This window comes from Enhydra lutris, unplaced genomic scaffold (assembly GCF_002288905.1).
Source record: "Enhydra lutris kenyoni isolate GAN:26980312 unplaced genomic scaffold, ASM228890v2 scaffoldscaffold40, whole genome shotgun sequence".
NCBI lineage: Eukaryota > Metazoa > Chordata > Mammalia > Carnivora > Mustelidae > Enhydra > Enhydra lutris.
Genome location: NW_019154124.1, coordinates 17,277,873 through 17,290,737, shown reverse-complemented (window position 1 = coordinate 17,290,737; position 12,865 = coordinate 17,277,873). Strand labels below are relative to the sequence as shown.

Sequence of the window (12,865 nt, the reverse complement as noted above, 5' to 3'; positions counted from 1 at the left end):
AAAATGTGAGATATTCACACTAAGATGGAGCTGGAAATAGTGAAAAAGGACACTGAGGATACATAGAAACATCATGAAGTAACTTCTTCAGTGGGACACAGTTCCAGTGGTAGAGCTAGGGTATACACCTCTTTGTTTTTAAGTAGGCTCCACACCCAGCATGGGGTTTGAACTCACCAGCCTGAGATGAAGAGTCCCAGGCTCCACTGACCGAGACAGCCAGATGCCCTAGGGCTAGTGGATACTTTAACATTTACCACTGTCCCTTGAATTGTTGACAGCAGTTTTGTCTTTTTTTCCCCCTAAGGTTTTGGATGCTACATGTAACAACACTTAGAGAGGTTATACAATACAGGAAGTACTCCTCCATAGAGGAAAATGTATTAAAAGGTTCTTGGGGGGGGGGGGGCCCTGGGTGGTTCAATGGGTTAAGCCTCTGCCTTCGGCTCAGGTCATGATCTCAGGGTCCTGGGATGGAGTCCCGCATTGGGCTCTCTGCTCGGTGGGGAGCCTGCTTCCTCCTCTCTCTCTCTGTCTGCCTCTCTGTCTACTTGTGATCTCTGTCAAATAAATAAAATCTTTAAAAAAAAAAAGTTTCTTGGGTATCCTTTAAAAATATTCTGTGCACATATAAGAGTACAAAGTTGTTAGTTTTTTTTTTTTTTTTAAGATTCTGTTTATTTTTTAGAGAGAGAGAAAGCACAAGCAGGCGGAGAGGCAGAGGAAGAGGGAGAAGCAGACTCTCGGCAGAGCAGGGAGCGCGATATGGGGCTTGATTCTAGGACCCATGAGCTGAGCTGAAGGCGGCCGTTTGACTGAGCCATCCAGGTGCTCCTACAAAGACTTTTTAAAAGTTTTATTATTTTTAAAAAAGATTTATTTATTTGAGAGAGAGTGCATGAGTAGGGGAAGAGAGAGAGGAGAAGCATACTCTCAGCTGAGTACACCTGAGCTGAAACCAGGAATGGGACACTTAACTGACTGAGATACCCCAGGCGCCGCCAGAGTACAAAGATTTTTTTTTTTAAGATTTTATTTTTTTAATTTGACGGAGAGAGAGTGTGTGTGTGTGGGAGGGGTAGAGGGAGAAGCAGACTCCCCACTGAGCAGGGAGCTGATTCGAGGCTTGATCCCAGAATCCTGGGATCATGACCTGAGCCTAAAGCAGACGCTTAACCAACTGAGCCACCCAGGCGCCCCCGCCCTTTTAAAAAATACTTTATTTTTTTTTTTTTTATTTGACAGAGAGACAGAGTACAAAGATTTTACTTTATTATTATTATTATTATTATTTTAAGATCTTATTTATTTGACAGAGAGAGATCAGAAGTAGGCAGAGCAGCAGGCAGAGAGAGAAGGGGACGCAGGCTCCCCGCTGAGCAGAAAGCCTGACGTGGGGCTCGATCCCAGGCCCCTGAGATCATGACCTGAGCCAAAGGCAGAGGCTTAACCCACTGAGCCACCCAGGCGCCCCAATTTTACTTTATTTTTTAAGATTTTATTTATTTATTTGACAGAGATCAAGGCAGACAGAGAAGCAGGCAGATAGAGGAGGAAGCGGGCTTCCTGCTGAGCAGAGAGCCTAATGCGGGCCGATCCCAGGACCCCAGGACCATGACCGAGCCGAAGGCAGAGGCTTTAACCCTCTGAGCCACCCAGGCGCCCCAAGAGTAGAAAGATTTTGAAAGAACCTTTTAAATCTTTTTTTTCTCCCCAAAATAAGAGTAAATCAAGTTTGTTCAACCAATAAATAGTTTTTAGTTTTACTATGTTTTGTACACTGTGCTAGATTCTAGGGATACCCGTCGTTAAGGTACACATTCTTGCAGATATGAAGATAAAGTATTACAATATGATTGTATTAGATAAGATTTCTTTCTCTCATCAGCCTCTTTTCTTCCCTTTTCATCTGTCATGGGGGGTGGGGGGAAACAGAGGGACTTTGGTTTAAAAGACCAAGAGTGCATTTGCATCAGAATACTGTTATAAAGACTTTTTGTTGTAGGTGATAAGAACCCAACTGCAACTGACTTAAATCACAAAGGAAAATTATTGGCTCTCTGAAGTGTTAAGTCCAGGCAGTACCTAGCTTCAGGCATGGTTGATTTTGGGTCTCAAGCAAAGGAGGATACTTATCTCTATTTTCTGCTTTCCTTTCTTTGAACTTTAAGAATCTTTCAATTTTTACAGAAAAACAAACAAAACCCCCAAACCAGAATGCTATAATGAGAGAGCAAGGCTTCATGCTCTCTCTGCTTCTACGCACACCGTCGTACTATATGTGGATGGATGTGGGGAACATGCGAATTTGTTTACAGAGGTAAGAGTGTTAAAGAATTGGTATATGAGAAAGTAGTGAAAAAAATTTTTTTCTTTTATTTGAGATAGAGCGAGAGAGAGAGAGAGAGAGAGAGAGTACAAGCAGGAGGAGCTGCAGGCAGCGGGAGAAGCAGCTTCTCCACTGAGAGGGAGCCCAATGCTGCAGGGCTCGATTTGAGGACCTCGGCATCATGACCTGAGCCGAAGGCAGAGGCTTTACCGACTGAGCCACTCAGGCGTCCCGAAAAATTGTTTTTGTTATATTTAGAATGTGGCTATAGGTATTTAAATTTTTCTTGAACTAGCTCTTATGTAAAACACTTAGCATTGAGGCTCTTTTTGTAGAGATCAGTCATAGTGGTCTAGCAGGGGAACTGGGTTTTCTTTTGTTGTCTTTTAAAGGTTTTATTTGAGAGAGAGCGGGCGAGCACACAAGCAGGCAGAGGAAAAGGGAGAAACAGACTCCCCACTGAGCAAGGAGCCCAGTGCGGGGTCTCCATCCCAGGACCCTGGGATCATGACCTGAGCGAAGGAAGATAGATGCTTAACCAGTTGAGCCACCCAGGCACCCCAAGGGAACATTTTGTTTTCGTCGTGGTGGTGGTTTTTGTTTTGTTTTCAGTCACTGCTCTGGGAATAAGCTATGCCCCAAGGTGAAGTATTTCACAACTAAATATTCCAATCATTGTGCAATCTTTAGCTACAAACCCCAATTTATTAAATGTTATTTAAAGTTTATTAAATATTTTTTAGTAATCTCTATACCATGTGTGGCTCTACACCTGAGATGAGAGTCCCATGCTCCTCTGACTGAGCCTAACTTTACTACTTGTAGTGAAAAGGATTGTTCTAACACACATCTTGTATGCTAAGTGATCGCAAGAACATAGGACACAGAAGCAGATAAAAGAAGGTAAAAAGCAGATAAAAGAAGAAAGGCAAAAGAGGGGTGATGGAGAGCGGGAGGGCCCATGCTAGTGCCAGCAACTGAAGTAAGGATTCCCCTGGGCAGTCTTTTCTCCCTGTGTTTTGGATATACTGTACTCAGTAGTCAGGCTTTGTGGAGTGAGTAGTCTAGTAGAGAACGCTGTGTAGCCTGAGTAACATGGATACAGAGCAGAAGCCTGACAGCACGGTTTGTCTTGTGATGGTGCCCAGCTGTACTTCACAATCAGCTGTTTGGTGGAGTGAGAGGTGGGCATAGGTGAAAGATCACGGATCCTCCGAAACCTCTGTGATGCTCCCGAGGAAGCTGAAGCTTGGTTTAAAGCTGATTGGTCATGTAATCGGGATGTGGCCAAGTCAAGCTCAAAATCATAGTGAATTCCACTGATTTTTCCTAATTATTAACAGTGTATGCCCTCTATGCCCTCTCCTTCGTAAAGTTTCTGTAATATTCCTGGGAGGGTTTTCTTCCTCTTCTGAACTCAGAGTGTTTTTTCATTCATTTCTCCAGCATATATCTTTTCTTTCTTTTACATATTTTATATGCTCAGTAACTATTGCTTTCTTTTATGGACAGAAGCCACATCAGACCTTTTTGTGTCATTCACTCTGCTTCCTATGTACTAGGCCATTAATGCCTCTCTTGTCTAAATAGGTAGGTGCCTTTAGCAAGACAGTTTCCTTACATTAATTTAGGACTATCACCTTGATTTCACAGGACTGAAGGGGATCATCTTATATTCACTAGATCCAAACACCGTCACTTTATGTCAGAGAACGAGTGACTGGCCTTTAGATCACAGCTGTGGTGGAAAGCCCGATTCCTAGGCCAGTGTCTAGCCCATATCAACCTGCAGTCTTTCAGATTAGGCATTCCTATATTGCTCCCATGGAAAATCTAAGCAAACTTCAAAATGGGACTCCCTACTTGAAAAGTATATCGGTGCAATTTGGTTAATGCTTTTCACACAGCTGGACAATTAACCTCCAGGTGATGATCTACAGGTCTATAGTTAACCTGTAACCTGGTATTCAAGTACCCTCAGCACCCTGCTCTTAACTATTCCGTATTTCCATATCCCATACGCAAAACTAAACTACTAATGGGTTTACGCAGCTCTGGTGGAATTAAGCCCCTTGCCTTCTTATTTCCACCAGTCCTACAGGTCCATCAAATGCCACCTCCTCTGTGAAGCTGTACCTTTTTCCTTCAGCTAAGAGTAATCTAAACTTTGCCACTCCCTTATGGCACCAAATCTCTCCAAATCTTGAATTATAGTTGTTTTCATCCTATCTTCTCCGCTTTAATAAAGTGTATTGAAGAGTTTGTATGTTTTTTTTTTTTTTTAAATCTTAAATAGCAAACTTACAAATAAGAGGCAATGAGCATATCACAAGTCCTGAGTCCACATGACCTGAGTCCAAGTCACCGTCTTCTCTCACTTGGATTTTGGCAAAAGCCTTCTAACTCTCCCCTAGATTGCACTGTCACTCTCCTATCTTGATTCTTTAGAAACCTCTCAGCTCCAGTCCCTTCCTCAAAGCCCCTCCACTGCTTTTCCATGCCCTCACACCATCTGGCTCATTTTGCTATCACACAAGAGTTTTCTTGCTACTCTTCTAGCACATTAGGCACTTCCTTCCTCAGATGCCTTTGCATTTGATGCTTTGTCTAGAATAGTGGATATTGGTAGAATACAGTCTAGGACACTAGTTTACCTCCTTACTTAAAACAGGGTCTCATGTCTTCTTCCACAGAGATCCTCTTTGGCCAATCTCTCTTTTTATTCTGTTTTCAGGACTGACACTCAACTGAAGCTGAGTGCCTGTTTTGTAAAGGTGGCTTTACCACTTAGCAGGTATAAGATTTGGGACAAATTAATTAACCTTTTTTTCCTTCTTCCCTTTTCCTTTTCTTTCTTTTTTTTAAAGATTTTTTTTTTAAAGATTTTATTTATTTATTTGACAGACAGAGATCACAAGCAGGCAGAGAGACTGGCAGAGAGAGAGGGGGAAGCAGGCTCCCCACCGAGCAGAGCCCAACGTGGGGCTCGATCCCAGGACCCTGGGATCATGACCCGAGCCGAAGGCAGAGGCTTTAACCCGCTGAGCCACCCAGGCGCCCCATTCCTTTTCTTTTTTTAAAGATTTTTATTTATTGGGGGCACCTGGGTGTCTCAGTTGTTGGGCGTCTGCCTTCAGCTTGGGGCACGATCCCAGGGTCCTGGGATCAAGCCCCACATCTGGCTCCCTGGTTGGTGGGAAGTCTGCTTCTCCCTCTCTCACTCTCTTGCTATGTCTCTGTCAAATAAATAAAATCTTAAAAAAAAAAAGATTATTTATTTGAGTGAGCAAGCGAGAGAGAGAGAACACAAATGGAGGTGGGGTGGGGAAGGGTAGAGGGAGAAACAGGCTCCTCTCTGAGCTGGGAGCCTGACTCCAGACTCTATCCCAGGACCCTGGGATCATGATCTGAGTCAAAAGCAGGTGCTTAACCGAGGGAGCCACCCAGGGGCCCCTAATTAACCTTTTTCTGCTTTAGTTTCTCATTCATAAAATGGGATAATTATATATTTATTGCTTTGGACATTGGCCATCTGATACATGGTAAGGGGTCAATAATTTATTGCTTTTCTTTAGTATTTATTAAACACTGTTTTTCATATATTAGCCTGTCTCCTCCATTAGGGCAGGATTTTGTTTCATTGATGACTTTAGCCCTATAGCAGTGTGTCTTGGTACAAAGGATTTCAGTAAATTCTTGTTGAGTATAAATGAATTTATTGAATGCTTAAAAAACCACAATTGAATTTTATTTTTTTCTTAGACAGGTTTTCCCTAACTATGTGAATATTAATACTGACTGATCTACGTATTGTACTTTGTTGCAGGCGAAACCTTGGTCTTTCCACTCAAATGGAAAATAGCAATAAAGTGGAAAATATGTAACTGAAAAAATCTGTTCCACCATACTGCATTATTGAACTACAGCTGTTAATACAAACTTAGTATTTGATAATGCCAGAGTACTAGGAGAAAAAATGCATGAGATGATTATGTCAACTGCTTTTATCATGCCTAGCATATAGTAGCTTCTAAATTAATAATCGCTAACAAATTATAAGAACACTTAAAGAATATGCAATATAGAAATTAAAGTATAATTTAGAAGATTCTGACAATTATACACACCTATGTTAGGTGTAGATCTAGAACATTCCCCTCACTTCAAAAAAGATGCCCCTTGCTCCTTTTCAACAAATTCTATCTCCCCAAGGCAACCATGTAGGCAGAATAACGAACCACTCCCCCTCCAGAATGCTTACAACCTGAGAATATGAACATCCTTTGAATATGTTACATGGCAAAGGGACTTTTAAGACCTTGAGATAGGAGATAATTCTGGATTACCTGGATGGGCCTGGTAGAACCACATGAGTCCTTAAAAGTAGAAGAGGAGGGCAGAAAAGTAGGTCAGAAGAAGATATAACAGTGGGGAAAGAAACAGGAGAGATTTGAGATGTGAGGAGCACATGACCCATTGTTGCTGGCTGTGAAGATGGAAGAAGCCAAGGAATACAGGTGGCCTCTAGAAACCGGGAACACGAACAAAGAAACAGAGACCTCAGTTCCACAGCCACAAACAGTGAATTCAGCCAACCACCTGAATGAGCAAGGAAATCGATTCTCCCCCAGAGTTTAGGGAAAGAAAACAGTCGTGCAGCACCTTGATTTTAGCCCAGTGAGACCCATATTAGACTGCTGACGTACAGACTATAAGACAGTTAGTGTTAAACATCTAAGTTTATGGTAATTTTTTATGACAAAAATAGAAAATACAAACTTTTTCCTGTGCTCTATCACTATAGGCTTCGTTCTTGGATTTTAAGTACATGTAATCATAAAGTACGAACTCTTTTGAGTCTGGCTGCTTTCACCTGACATAGTGTTTTTGAGATTTACCTATATTTTTGAAACAGTATTTTTTTTTTTTAAACTGCTGAGTACTGCTCCATTATGAATATACTATAATTTATCCATCTTCTTGTGGATGGATATTTGGGTTGTTTCTGGTTTTTGGTTATCATGATTATGTACATTCTTGTACGAGTCTTTTTGTGACACACCTTTCCATTTCTTGGGTAAACCTGGGTAAACACGTAGGAACAACTGCTAGGTCACAGGGTAGATATATGTTTAACTTTCAAAGAAATGCAAACAGTTCTCTGAAGTGGCTGTATCATTTCATTCTCCCACTTGCACTGAGTTCCGGTTGCTCCATATCCTCACTTCACTGAACTGAGCACTTAAAATGTATTTCACTGTGTACCTAAGTGTACCACAACAAAAAGAGTAGAAAAGAAAAGTAACAGGATACCGTATTTGCACATGCAGAAAATATAATATTGATCACCTGTCTTAGAAACTGTACTGTGCATAGAAGGAACAAATCATAGAAAAAATTTTGATTAAAAAGAATCCAGGGGCGCCTGGGTGGCTCAGTGGGTTAAAGCCTCTGCCTTTGGCTCAGGTCATGGTCTTAGGGTCCTCGGATCGAGCCCCACATCGGGCTCTGCTCAGCAGGGAGCCTGCTTCCCCCTCTCTCTCTGCCTGCCTCTCTGCCAGCTTGTGATCTCTCTCTGTATCAAATAAATAAATAAAATCTTTAAAAAAAATCAAATTTTACCATTTCAATTATATTATACAGTATCTACTAGAAAAATTTCCTTCTGAAAAATCACTCTAAAAATGAACATTAGTGGTTTTATAACTGAAATCAGTTTAGTGTCTATGTATAATCTCTGCATATTTAACTTGCATATGAATTAAGACTATTAAGAAATGTTTGCCTTGGGGTGCCTGGGTGGCTCAGTGGGTTAAGGCCTCTGCCTTCAGCTCGGGTCATGATCTGGGGGTCCTGGGTTGAGCCTTGCATCAGGCTCTCCGCTCAGCGGGGAGCCTGCTTCCTCCTCTCTCTCTCTGCCTGCCTGCCTACTTGTGCTGTCTCTCAAATAAATAAAATCTTTAAAAAAAAAGTTTGCCTTAAAATTCTTAAATTTTAAGAATTTAATATTAAAAATTAAAAAAAAATTCTGATAGAATTTTTATTATGTGAGGGGCACCTGGGTGGCTCATTAGGTTAAGTGGCTGTCTTTGGCCTCAGGTCATGATCCCAGGATCCTGGGATTGAGCCCCACATCAGGCTCTGGTCAGCTGGGAGGCTGCTTTTCCTCCTCCCTCTGCCTGCTACTCCCCCTGCTTGTGCTTTCTGTCAAATAAATAAATAAAACCTTTAAAAAAAGAATTTTTATTATGTGAGCTCTATTTATCTATATAGTTAAGTAATCTCTATGCCCAACATGGGGCTCGAATTCACCACCCTGATATCAAGAGTTACATGCCCTACTGAATGAGCCAGCCAAGCACCATCTTAAAATATTTTAAGACATCGGGGTGCCTGGGTGGCGCAGTGGGTTAAGCCTCTGCTTTCAGCTCAGGTCATGATCTCAGAGTCCTGGGATCGAGCCCCGCATCGGGCTCTCTGTTCATCAGGGAGCCTGCTTCCCCCCTCACTCTCTGCCTGCCTCTCTACCTACTTGTGATCTATCAAATAAATAAAATCTTTAAAAAAAATATTTTAAGACCTCTAACATTGCTGAGGGGAGGTAAACTGTTAAAATCTCTATAGGGTACAATTTAGTGTATTATAAATGTCCTAAACCCTTTGATTCTGAAATCCTACATGCTGGAATATAGTCTATATATTTATTTGTACATATGCAAAATAGTATTCGGGCAAAGCTGTTCCTATCAGCAGTCTATAACAGCAAAACATTGGAACCAACCAAAAAAACTGCATCACTAAGGGTTACTATGCAGCTAGGGGGAAAAAATGGACTGCTTTTTAATGTTTAGAATAATTTCTTTTTCTAAAAAATATTTTATTTATTTGACAGAGAGATAGAGAGAGCACAAGTAAGCAGAGCAGCAGGCAGAGGGAGAGAGAGAAGCAGGCTCTCTGCTAAGCAGGGAGCCCGATGTGGGGCTTGATCCCAGGACCCTGGAATCATGACCTGAGCCAAGGGCAGCCGCTTAACCAACTAGGCCACCCAGGCGCCCCTAGAATAATTTCTAAGTGAAAAATACATATATGTATTTGTACATTTATAAGATATCTGTAAGGATATACTATAAACTGACAAATGTGGTAATTTCTAGAGAGGAGAGCTGTGTATCTGAGTGACAGGGGTGTGAGGTTTTTTGCCATTTATTCTTGAATTCTGAACCATGTGACCATTAACTAGTAAAAACAAATTATCTTTGCATTAACATAGTATAAATTTTAGGGGAGAATCATCATCTAAATTTAAAGTAAAACCAGAACCCTTAGTTAGAGAGACCTAATTATAATTAGTTTCATTATTCTGTTAAAATTAGGAAAGTTTAAAATCTGATTGTGTAAAAGGAATAATAAATCTATATAACAGATGTAAAGTTAATTCTTTTTTTTAAGATTTTTTTTAATATATATTTGAGAGAGTGGAAGCGAGAGTGATCACAGAGGTAAAGGGAGAAGCAAACTCGCCGCTGAGAGGAGAGTCCGATGTGGGCCTGTATCTCAGGACTCTGGGATCATGACCTGAGCCAAAAGCAGCCGTTTAGCCAACTGAGCCACCCAGGCATCCCTAAAGTTATTCTAAGTGGAAATCATGAACTCCCAAATTGATAATATGGGAAAAACAATGGCTGGAGAGTAAAGAAGAGGAGACAAATTAATAGGTGTGGTAAACCACCACCACCACCCTTGGGGCAAATGAACTGTTAAACATGATGCTGTTTCGGGTATTATTTTGAACTTATTTATACAATTTAAATACAGTTTATCTCTTGGGATACTGATTTTAATAGAAAAAAATAGACGAATGAAAGCTACCTTTGAATGCAGGTTTAGAATAATAACAACGCAATTTTACTGAGCCCTTTTCAACTTTAAGAAATTTTTTTTCCAATTCATCTCACATACATCATTCCTTTTGCTCCTCATAATCCTATGAATGTGAGCAAATTTCATTCTGGTTTTATGTACCAGGGGAAAAAAAAGATACCCAGAAAAGGATTTGCCTGAAGTCACAATGTTTGTAGGAGTTAGAACCCGTACCCTGGTGCTCTTAATACTGGTTTCCCTACTTCCAATCTGCATCCCCTTCAGCCCATGCCCTATGTCTCGCCTTATCTCTCATCACAGTAATTTAATTTTTCTGCTGTTATATGCCTCCTAGGACATGGCAATTTTAATAACAATGCAATATGTATTGTACCTATCTACTTAAAAAATTTTTAACATACCAAAATTGCATTAAAACATCAATATGCAATTATTTTCCCACCACTCAAAAATTTTAATTATGTATTGAAGATTCTGGACCAGAAAATGTGTAAGGATAAGACAAAGAATATCAAAATAACTTGTAACAAATTTCTAGAACCTCTCACATATTAAAATTGTTAAGATAAAAATATGATTTACAATACATGTTTGCCATTATGGTATAGTTAAAAAAATAACACCCATACTAAAATTAATTCATCCTACTTATCAAAATTCCTATTGTATGAATGAAAATATTCAAATGCTTATAAATAGGTATTCAAAGGTTTCTTTTGAACAACATTCTTTGGTGTTCATAAAACTGCATATATTATTATAGATCTCTTTATCATACATTTTTTCAGACTATACATTCAGTTTAAATTGGAAATGAAAAAATATAAATTAGATATTGTTATAGAAAGTAGTTACAGGGTAGATATTTTGATTTCATGATGCCCAAGTACTTACGGACAAGATTTACTTACTAAATTTAAAATAACTACCTATTCTTTGATACTTCTTATAGATCCACATGTTCCAGAAATTAAAAAAAGAAGCTGTGTTTAAGGCAGAAAATTCAAATGTGAGTTGACATTATTTATGATTCTCTCAACTGGTTGTTCCATAAAATATGGAGCTAAATGAAAAATGAGAACTCTCGCATTGCTTGGATCCCAGCTTGACAAGCAACTTGGAATGGCAGATGCATAACAAGAAATGGAATATTCTACCTCAGAGGAAGAAGACAAATGATCGAATAACATGCACACAACTTAGTATAAGTTCTTTACCCTAATAAAGTAATTATTCATTTGCAAATATTACCAAAAGTAAAAAAATTTATTTTACAGAGTGGTTGGTTTTTGTAATACATCAATAATGTTATACTTCCCTATTCTCACTGCTTGTCTCATTTCAGTGGTTGGTTTCTCCCAAATAATTTAGTTTACATTTAAAGTGGCAATACAGCTTTTACTTAATGGATTTAAGTTATAATTAGAAACCAGTTTTATATACAGAAAATCCATAAATATAGAACTTTTATTCCTATTTTATCCTAGGGCTATGCAAAAAATTGACTAAAAATTTTTCATTTGGGTCTTTGTAATAAACATGTAAATACATTATTTACAATGGAGATGCTTTCTGACAGAAAGTAAACACACAAGTAATTTTGGTCTTCACTAGAATCCATCATTATATGTTCATTTTTGAAGATGATGTGATACATCATGTTCACTCAAATTTTAAGATTCCTGTTATACACATAATTCAAGTAATTATTTTACTTGTACAATTAATGCTTCATTCTGTATTTAAATTTCCTTTAAGAAAGATTCCTTGATCCAATAGCAGGGAGCTTTAGAATTTTCTTTCGAATACAGCAAATGTTTCTGTACAATTATGTGCAATTTTCTTCCTTCTGGCAATATAAATACCGAGTAAATTAATCTTCATTGTTCATATCCCACAGGTAATTCTTGAGTTATCTCACATGATGTAAGTACCATCTCTGTAGTATTTCATGGATTCCATTTGTTTTGTCATAGCTAGAACATCATGAAATCCAGTACTTAGGCCGGACATATGTTGAAAGTATGCCTCTTTTTCCACTTGAATTGTTAAATTGTTTACTCCAGCATCTTTAAGTATTCCTGTAACCTGTTATCAAAACCCATACATTTTAAAGCATTTAGATTAATACATTTAGTGCATATCTTATAACTGATATTACATTTTTTTCATAGCCACAGATAGTCAAAGATAATCCTCAAAGTAATATTTATTATTTATTTGGTCAAATGTTAGCTCTATTTCTTTAGACGGCCAAATTACTGACCTGACATTCAAACTTGAAAAGGGAAACAGCTTTTGTTTGTAATATGGTAGGTTTAGAATAGGAATATAGGAACTGCTTTGATCCTTACTTCCAATCACAGCGTTAAACGCTGCCAACTTGACCGTAATTACTGTTAATCTAAATCTGTATTTATAATAATTTATTTCTGGATAATCGATTGGGAGCCAAGGTGAATCATAAGTAAATTTTTTTACATTCACTTAAGCCTGTCATCTAAGCACTAAAACTTAATTTTATTTTAACCATTTTGGGCTGGAAAACAAATCTAGACATAAAAAGTAAGTTATATTATCCTTGAACAGCTAAAAGATTGGTGTTTTTGAACAGTTAAATGATTACTCAACTGTGTAACTTATAATGTGTCCCAG

At 38.8% G+C, this 12,865-nt stretch overlaps 1 protein-coding gene across 2 annotated transcripts in view; it reads right to left on the bottom strand.

Annotated features, from left to right (window-relative positions):
* Nucleotides 1–10,579: 10,579 nt before the first annotated feature.
* The window catches only part of LOC111155318 (solute carrier family 30 member 5), a 39,313-nt gene continuing 37,027 nt past the window's right edge, over nt 10,580–12,865 (bottom strand). The window contains exon 14 of one of the 2 annotated variants that reach the window (XM_022515462.1): nt 10,580–12,298. In XM_022515462.1, coding sequence (XP_022371170.1) covers nt 12,128–12,298 — 171 coding nt within the window. In that variant the 3' untranslated portion in view covers nt 10,580–12,127. The remainder of the gene's footprint in view (nt 12,299–12,865) is intronic. The other variant, XM_022515461.1, reaches the window with a different exon arrangement.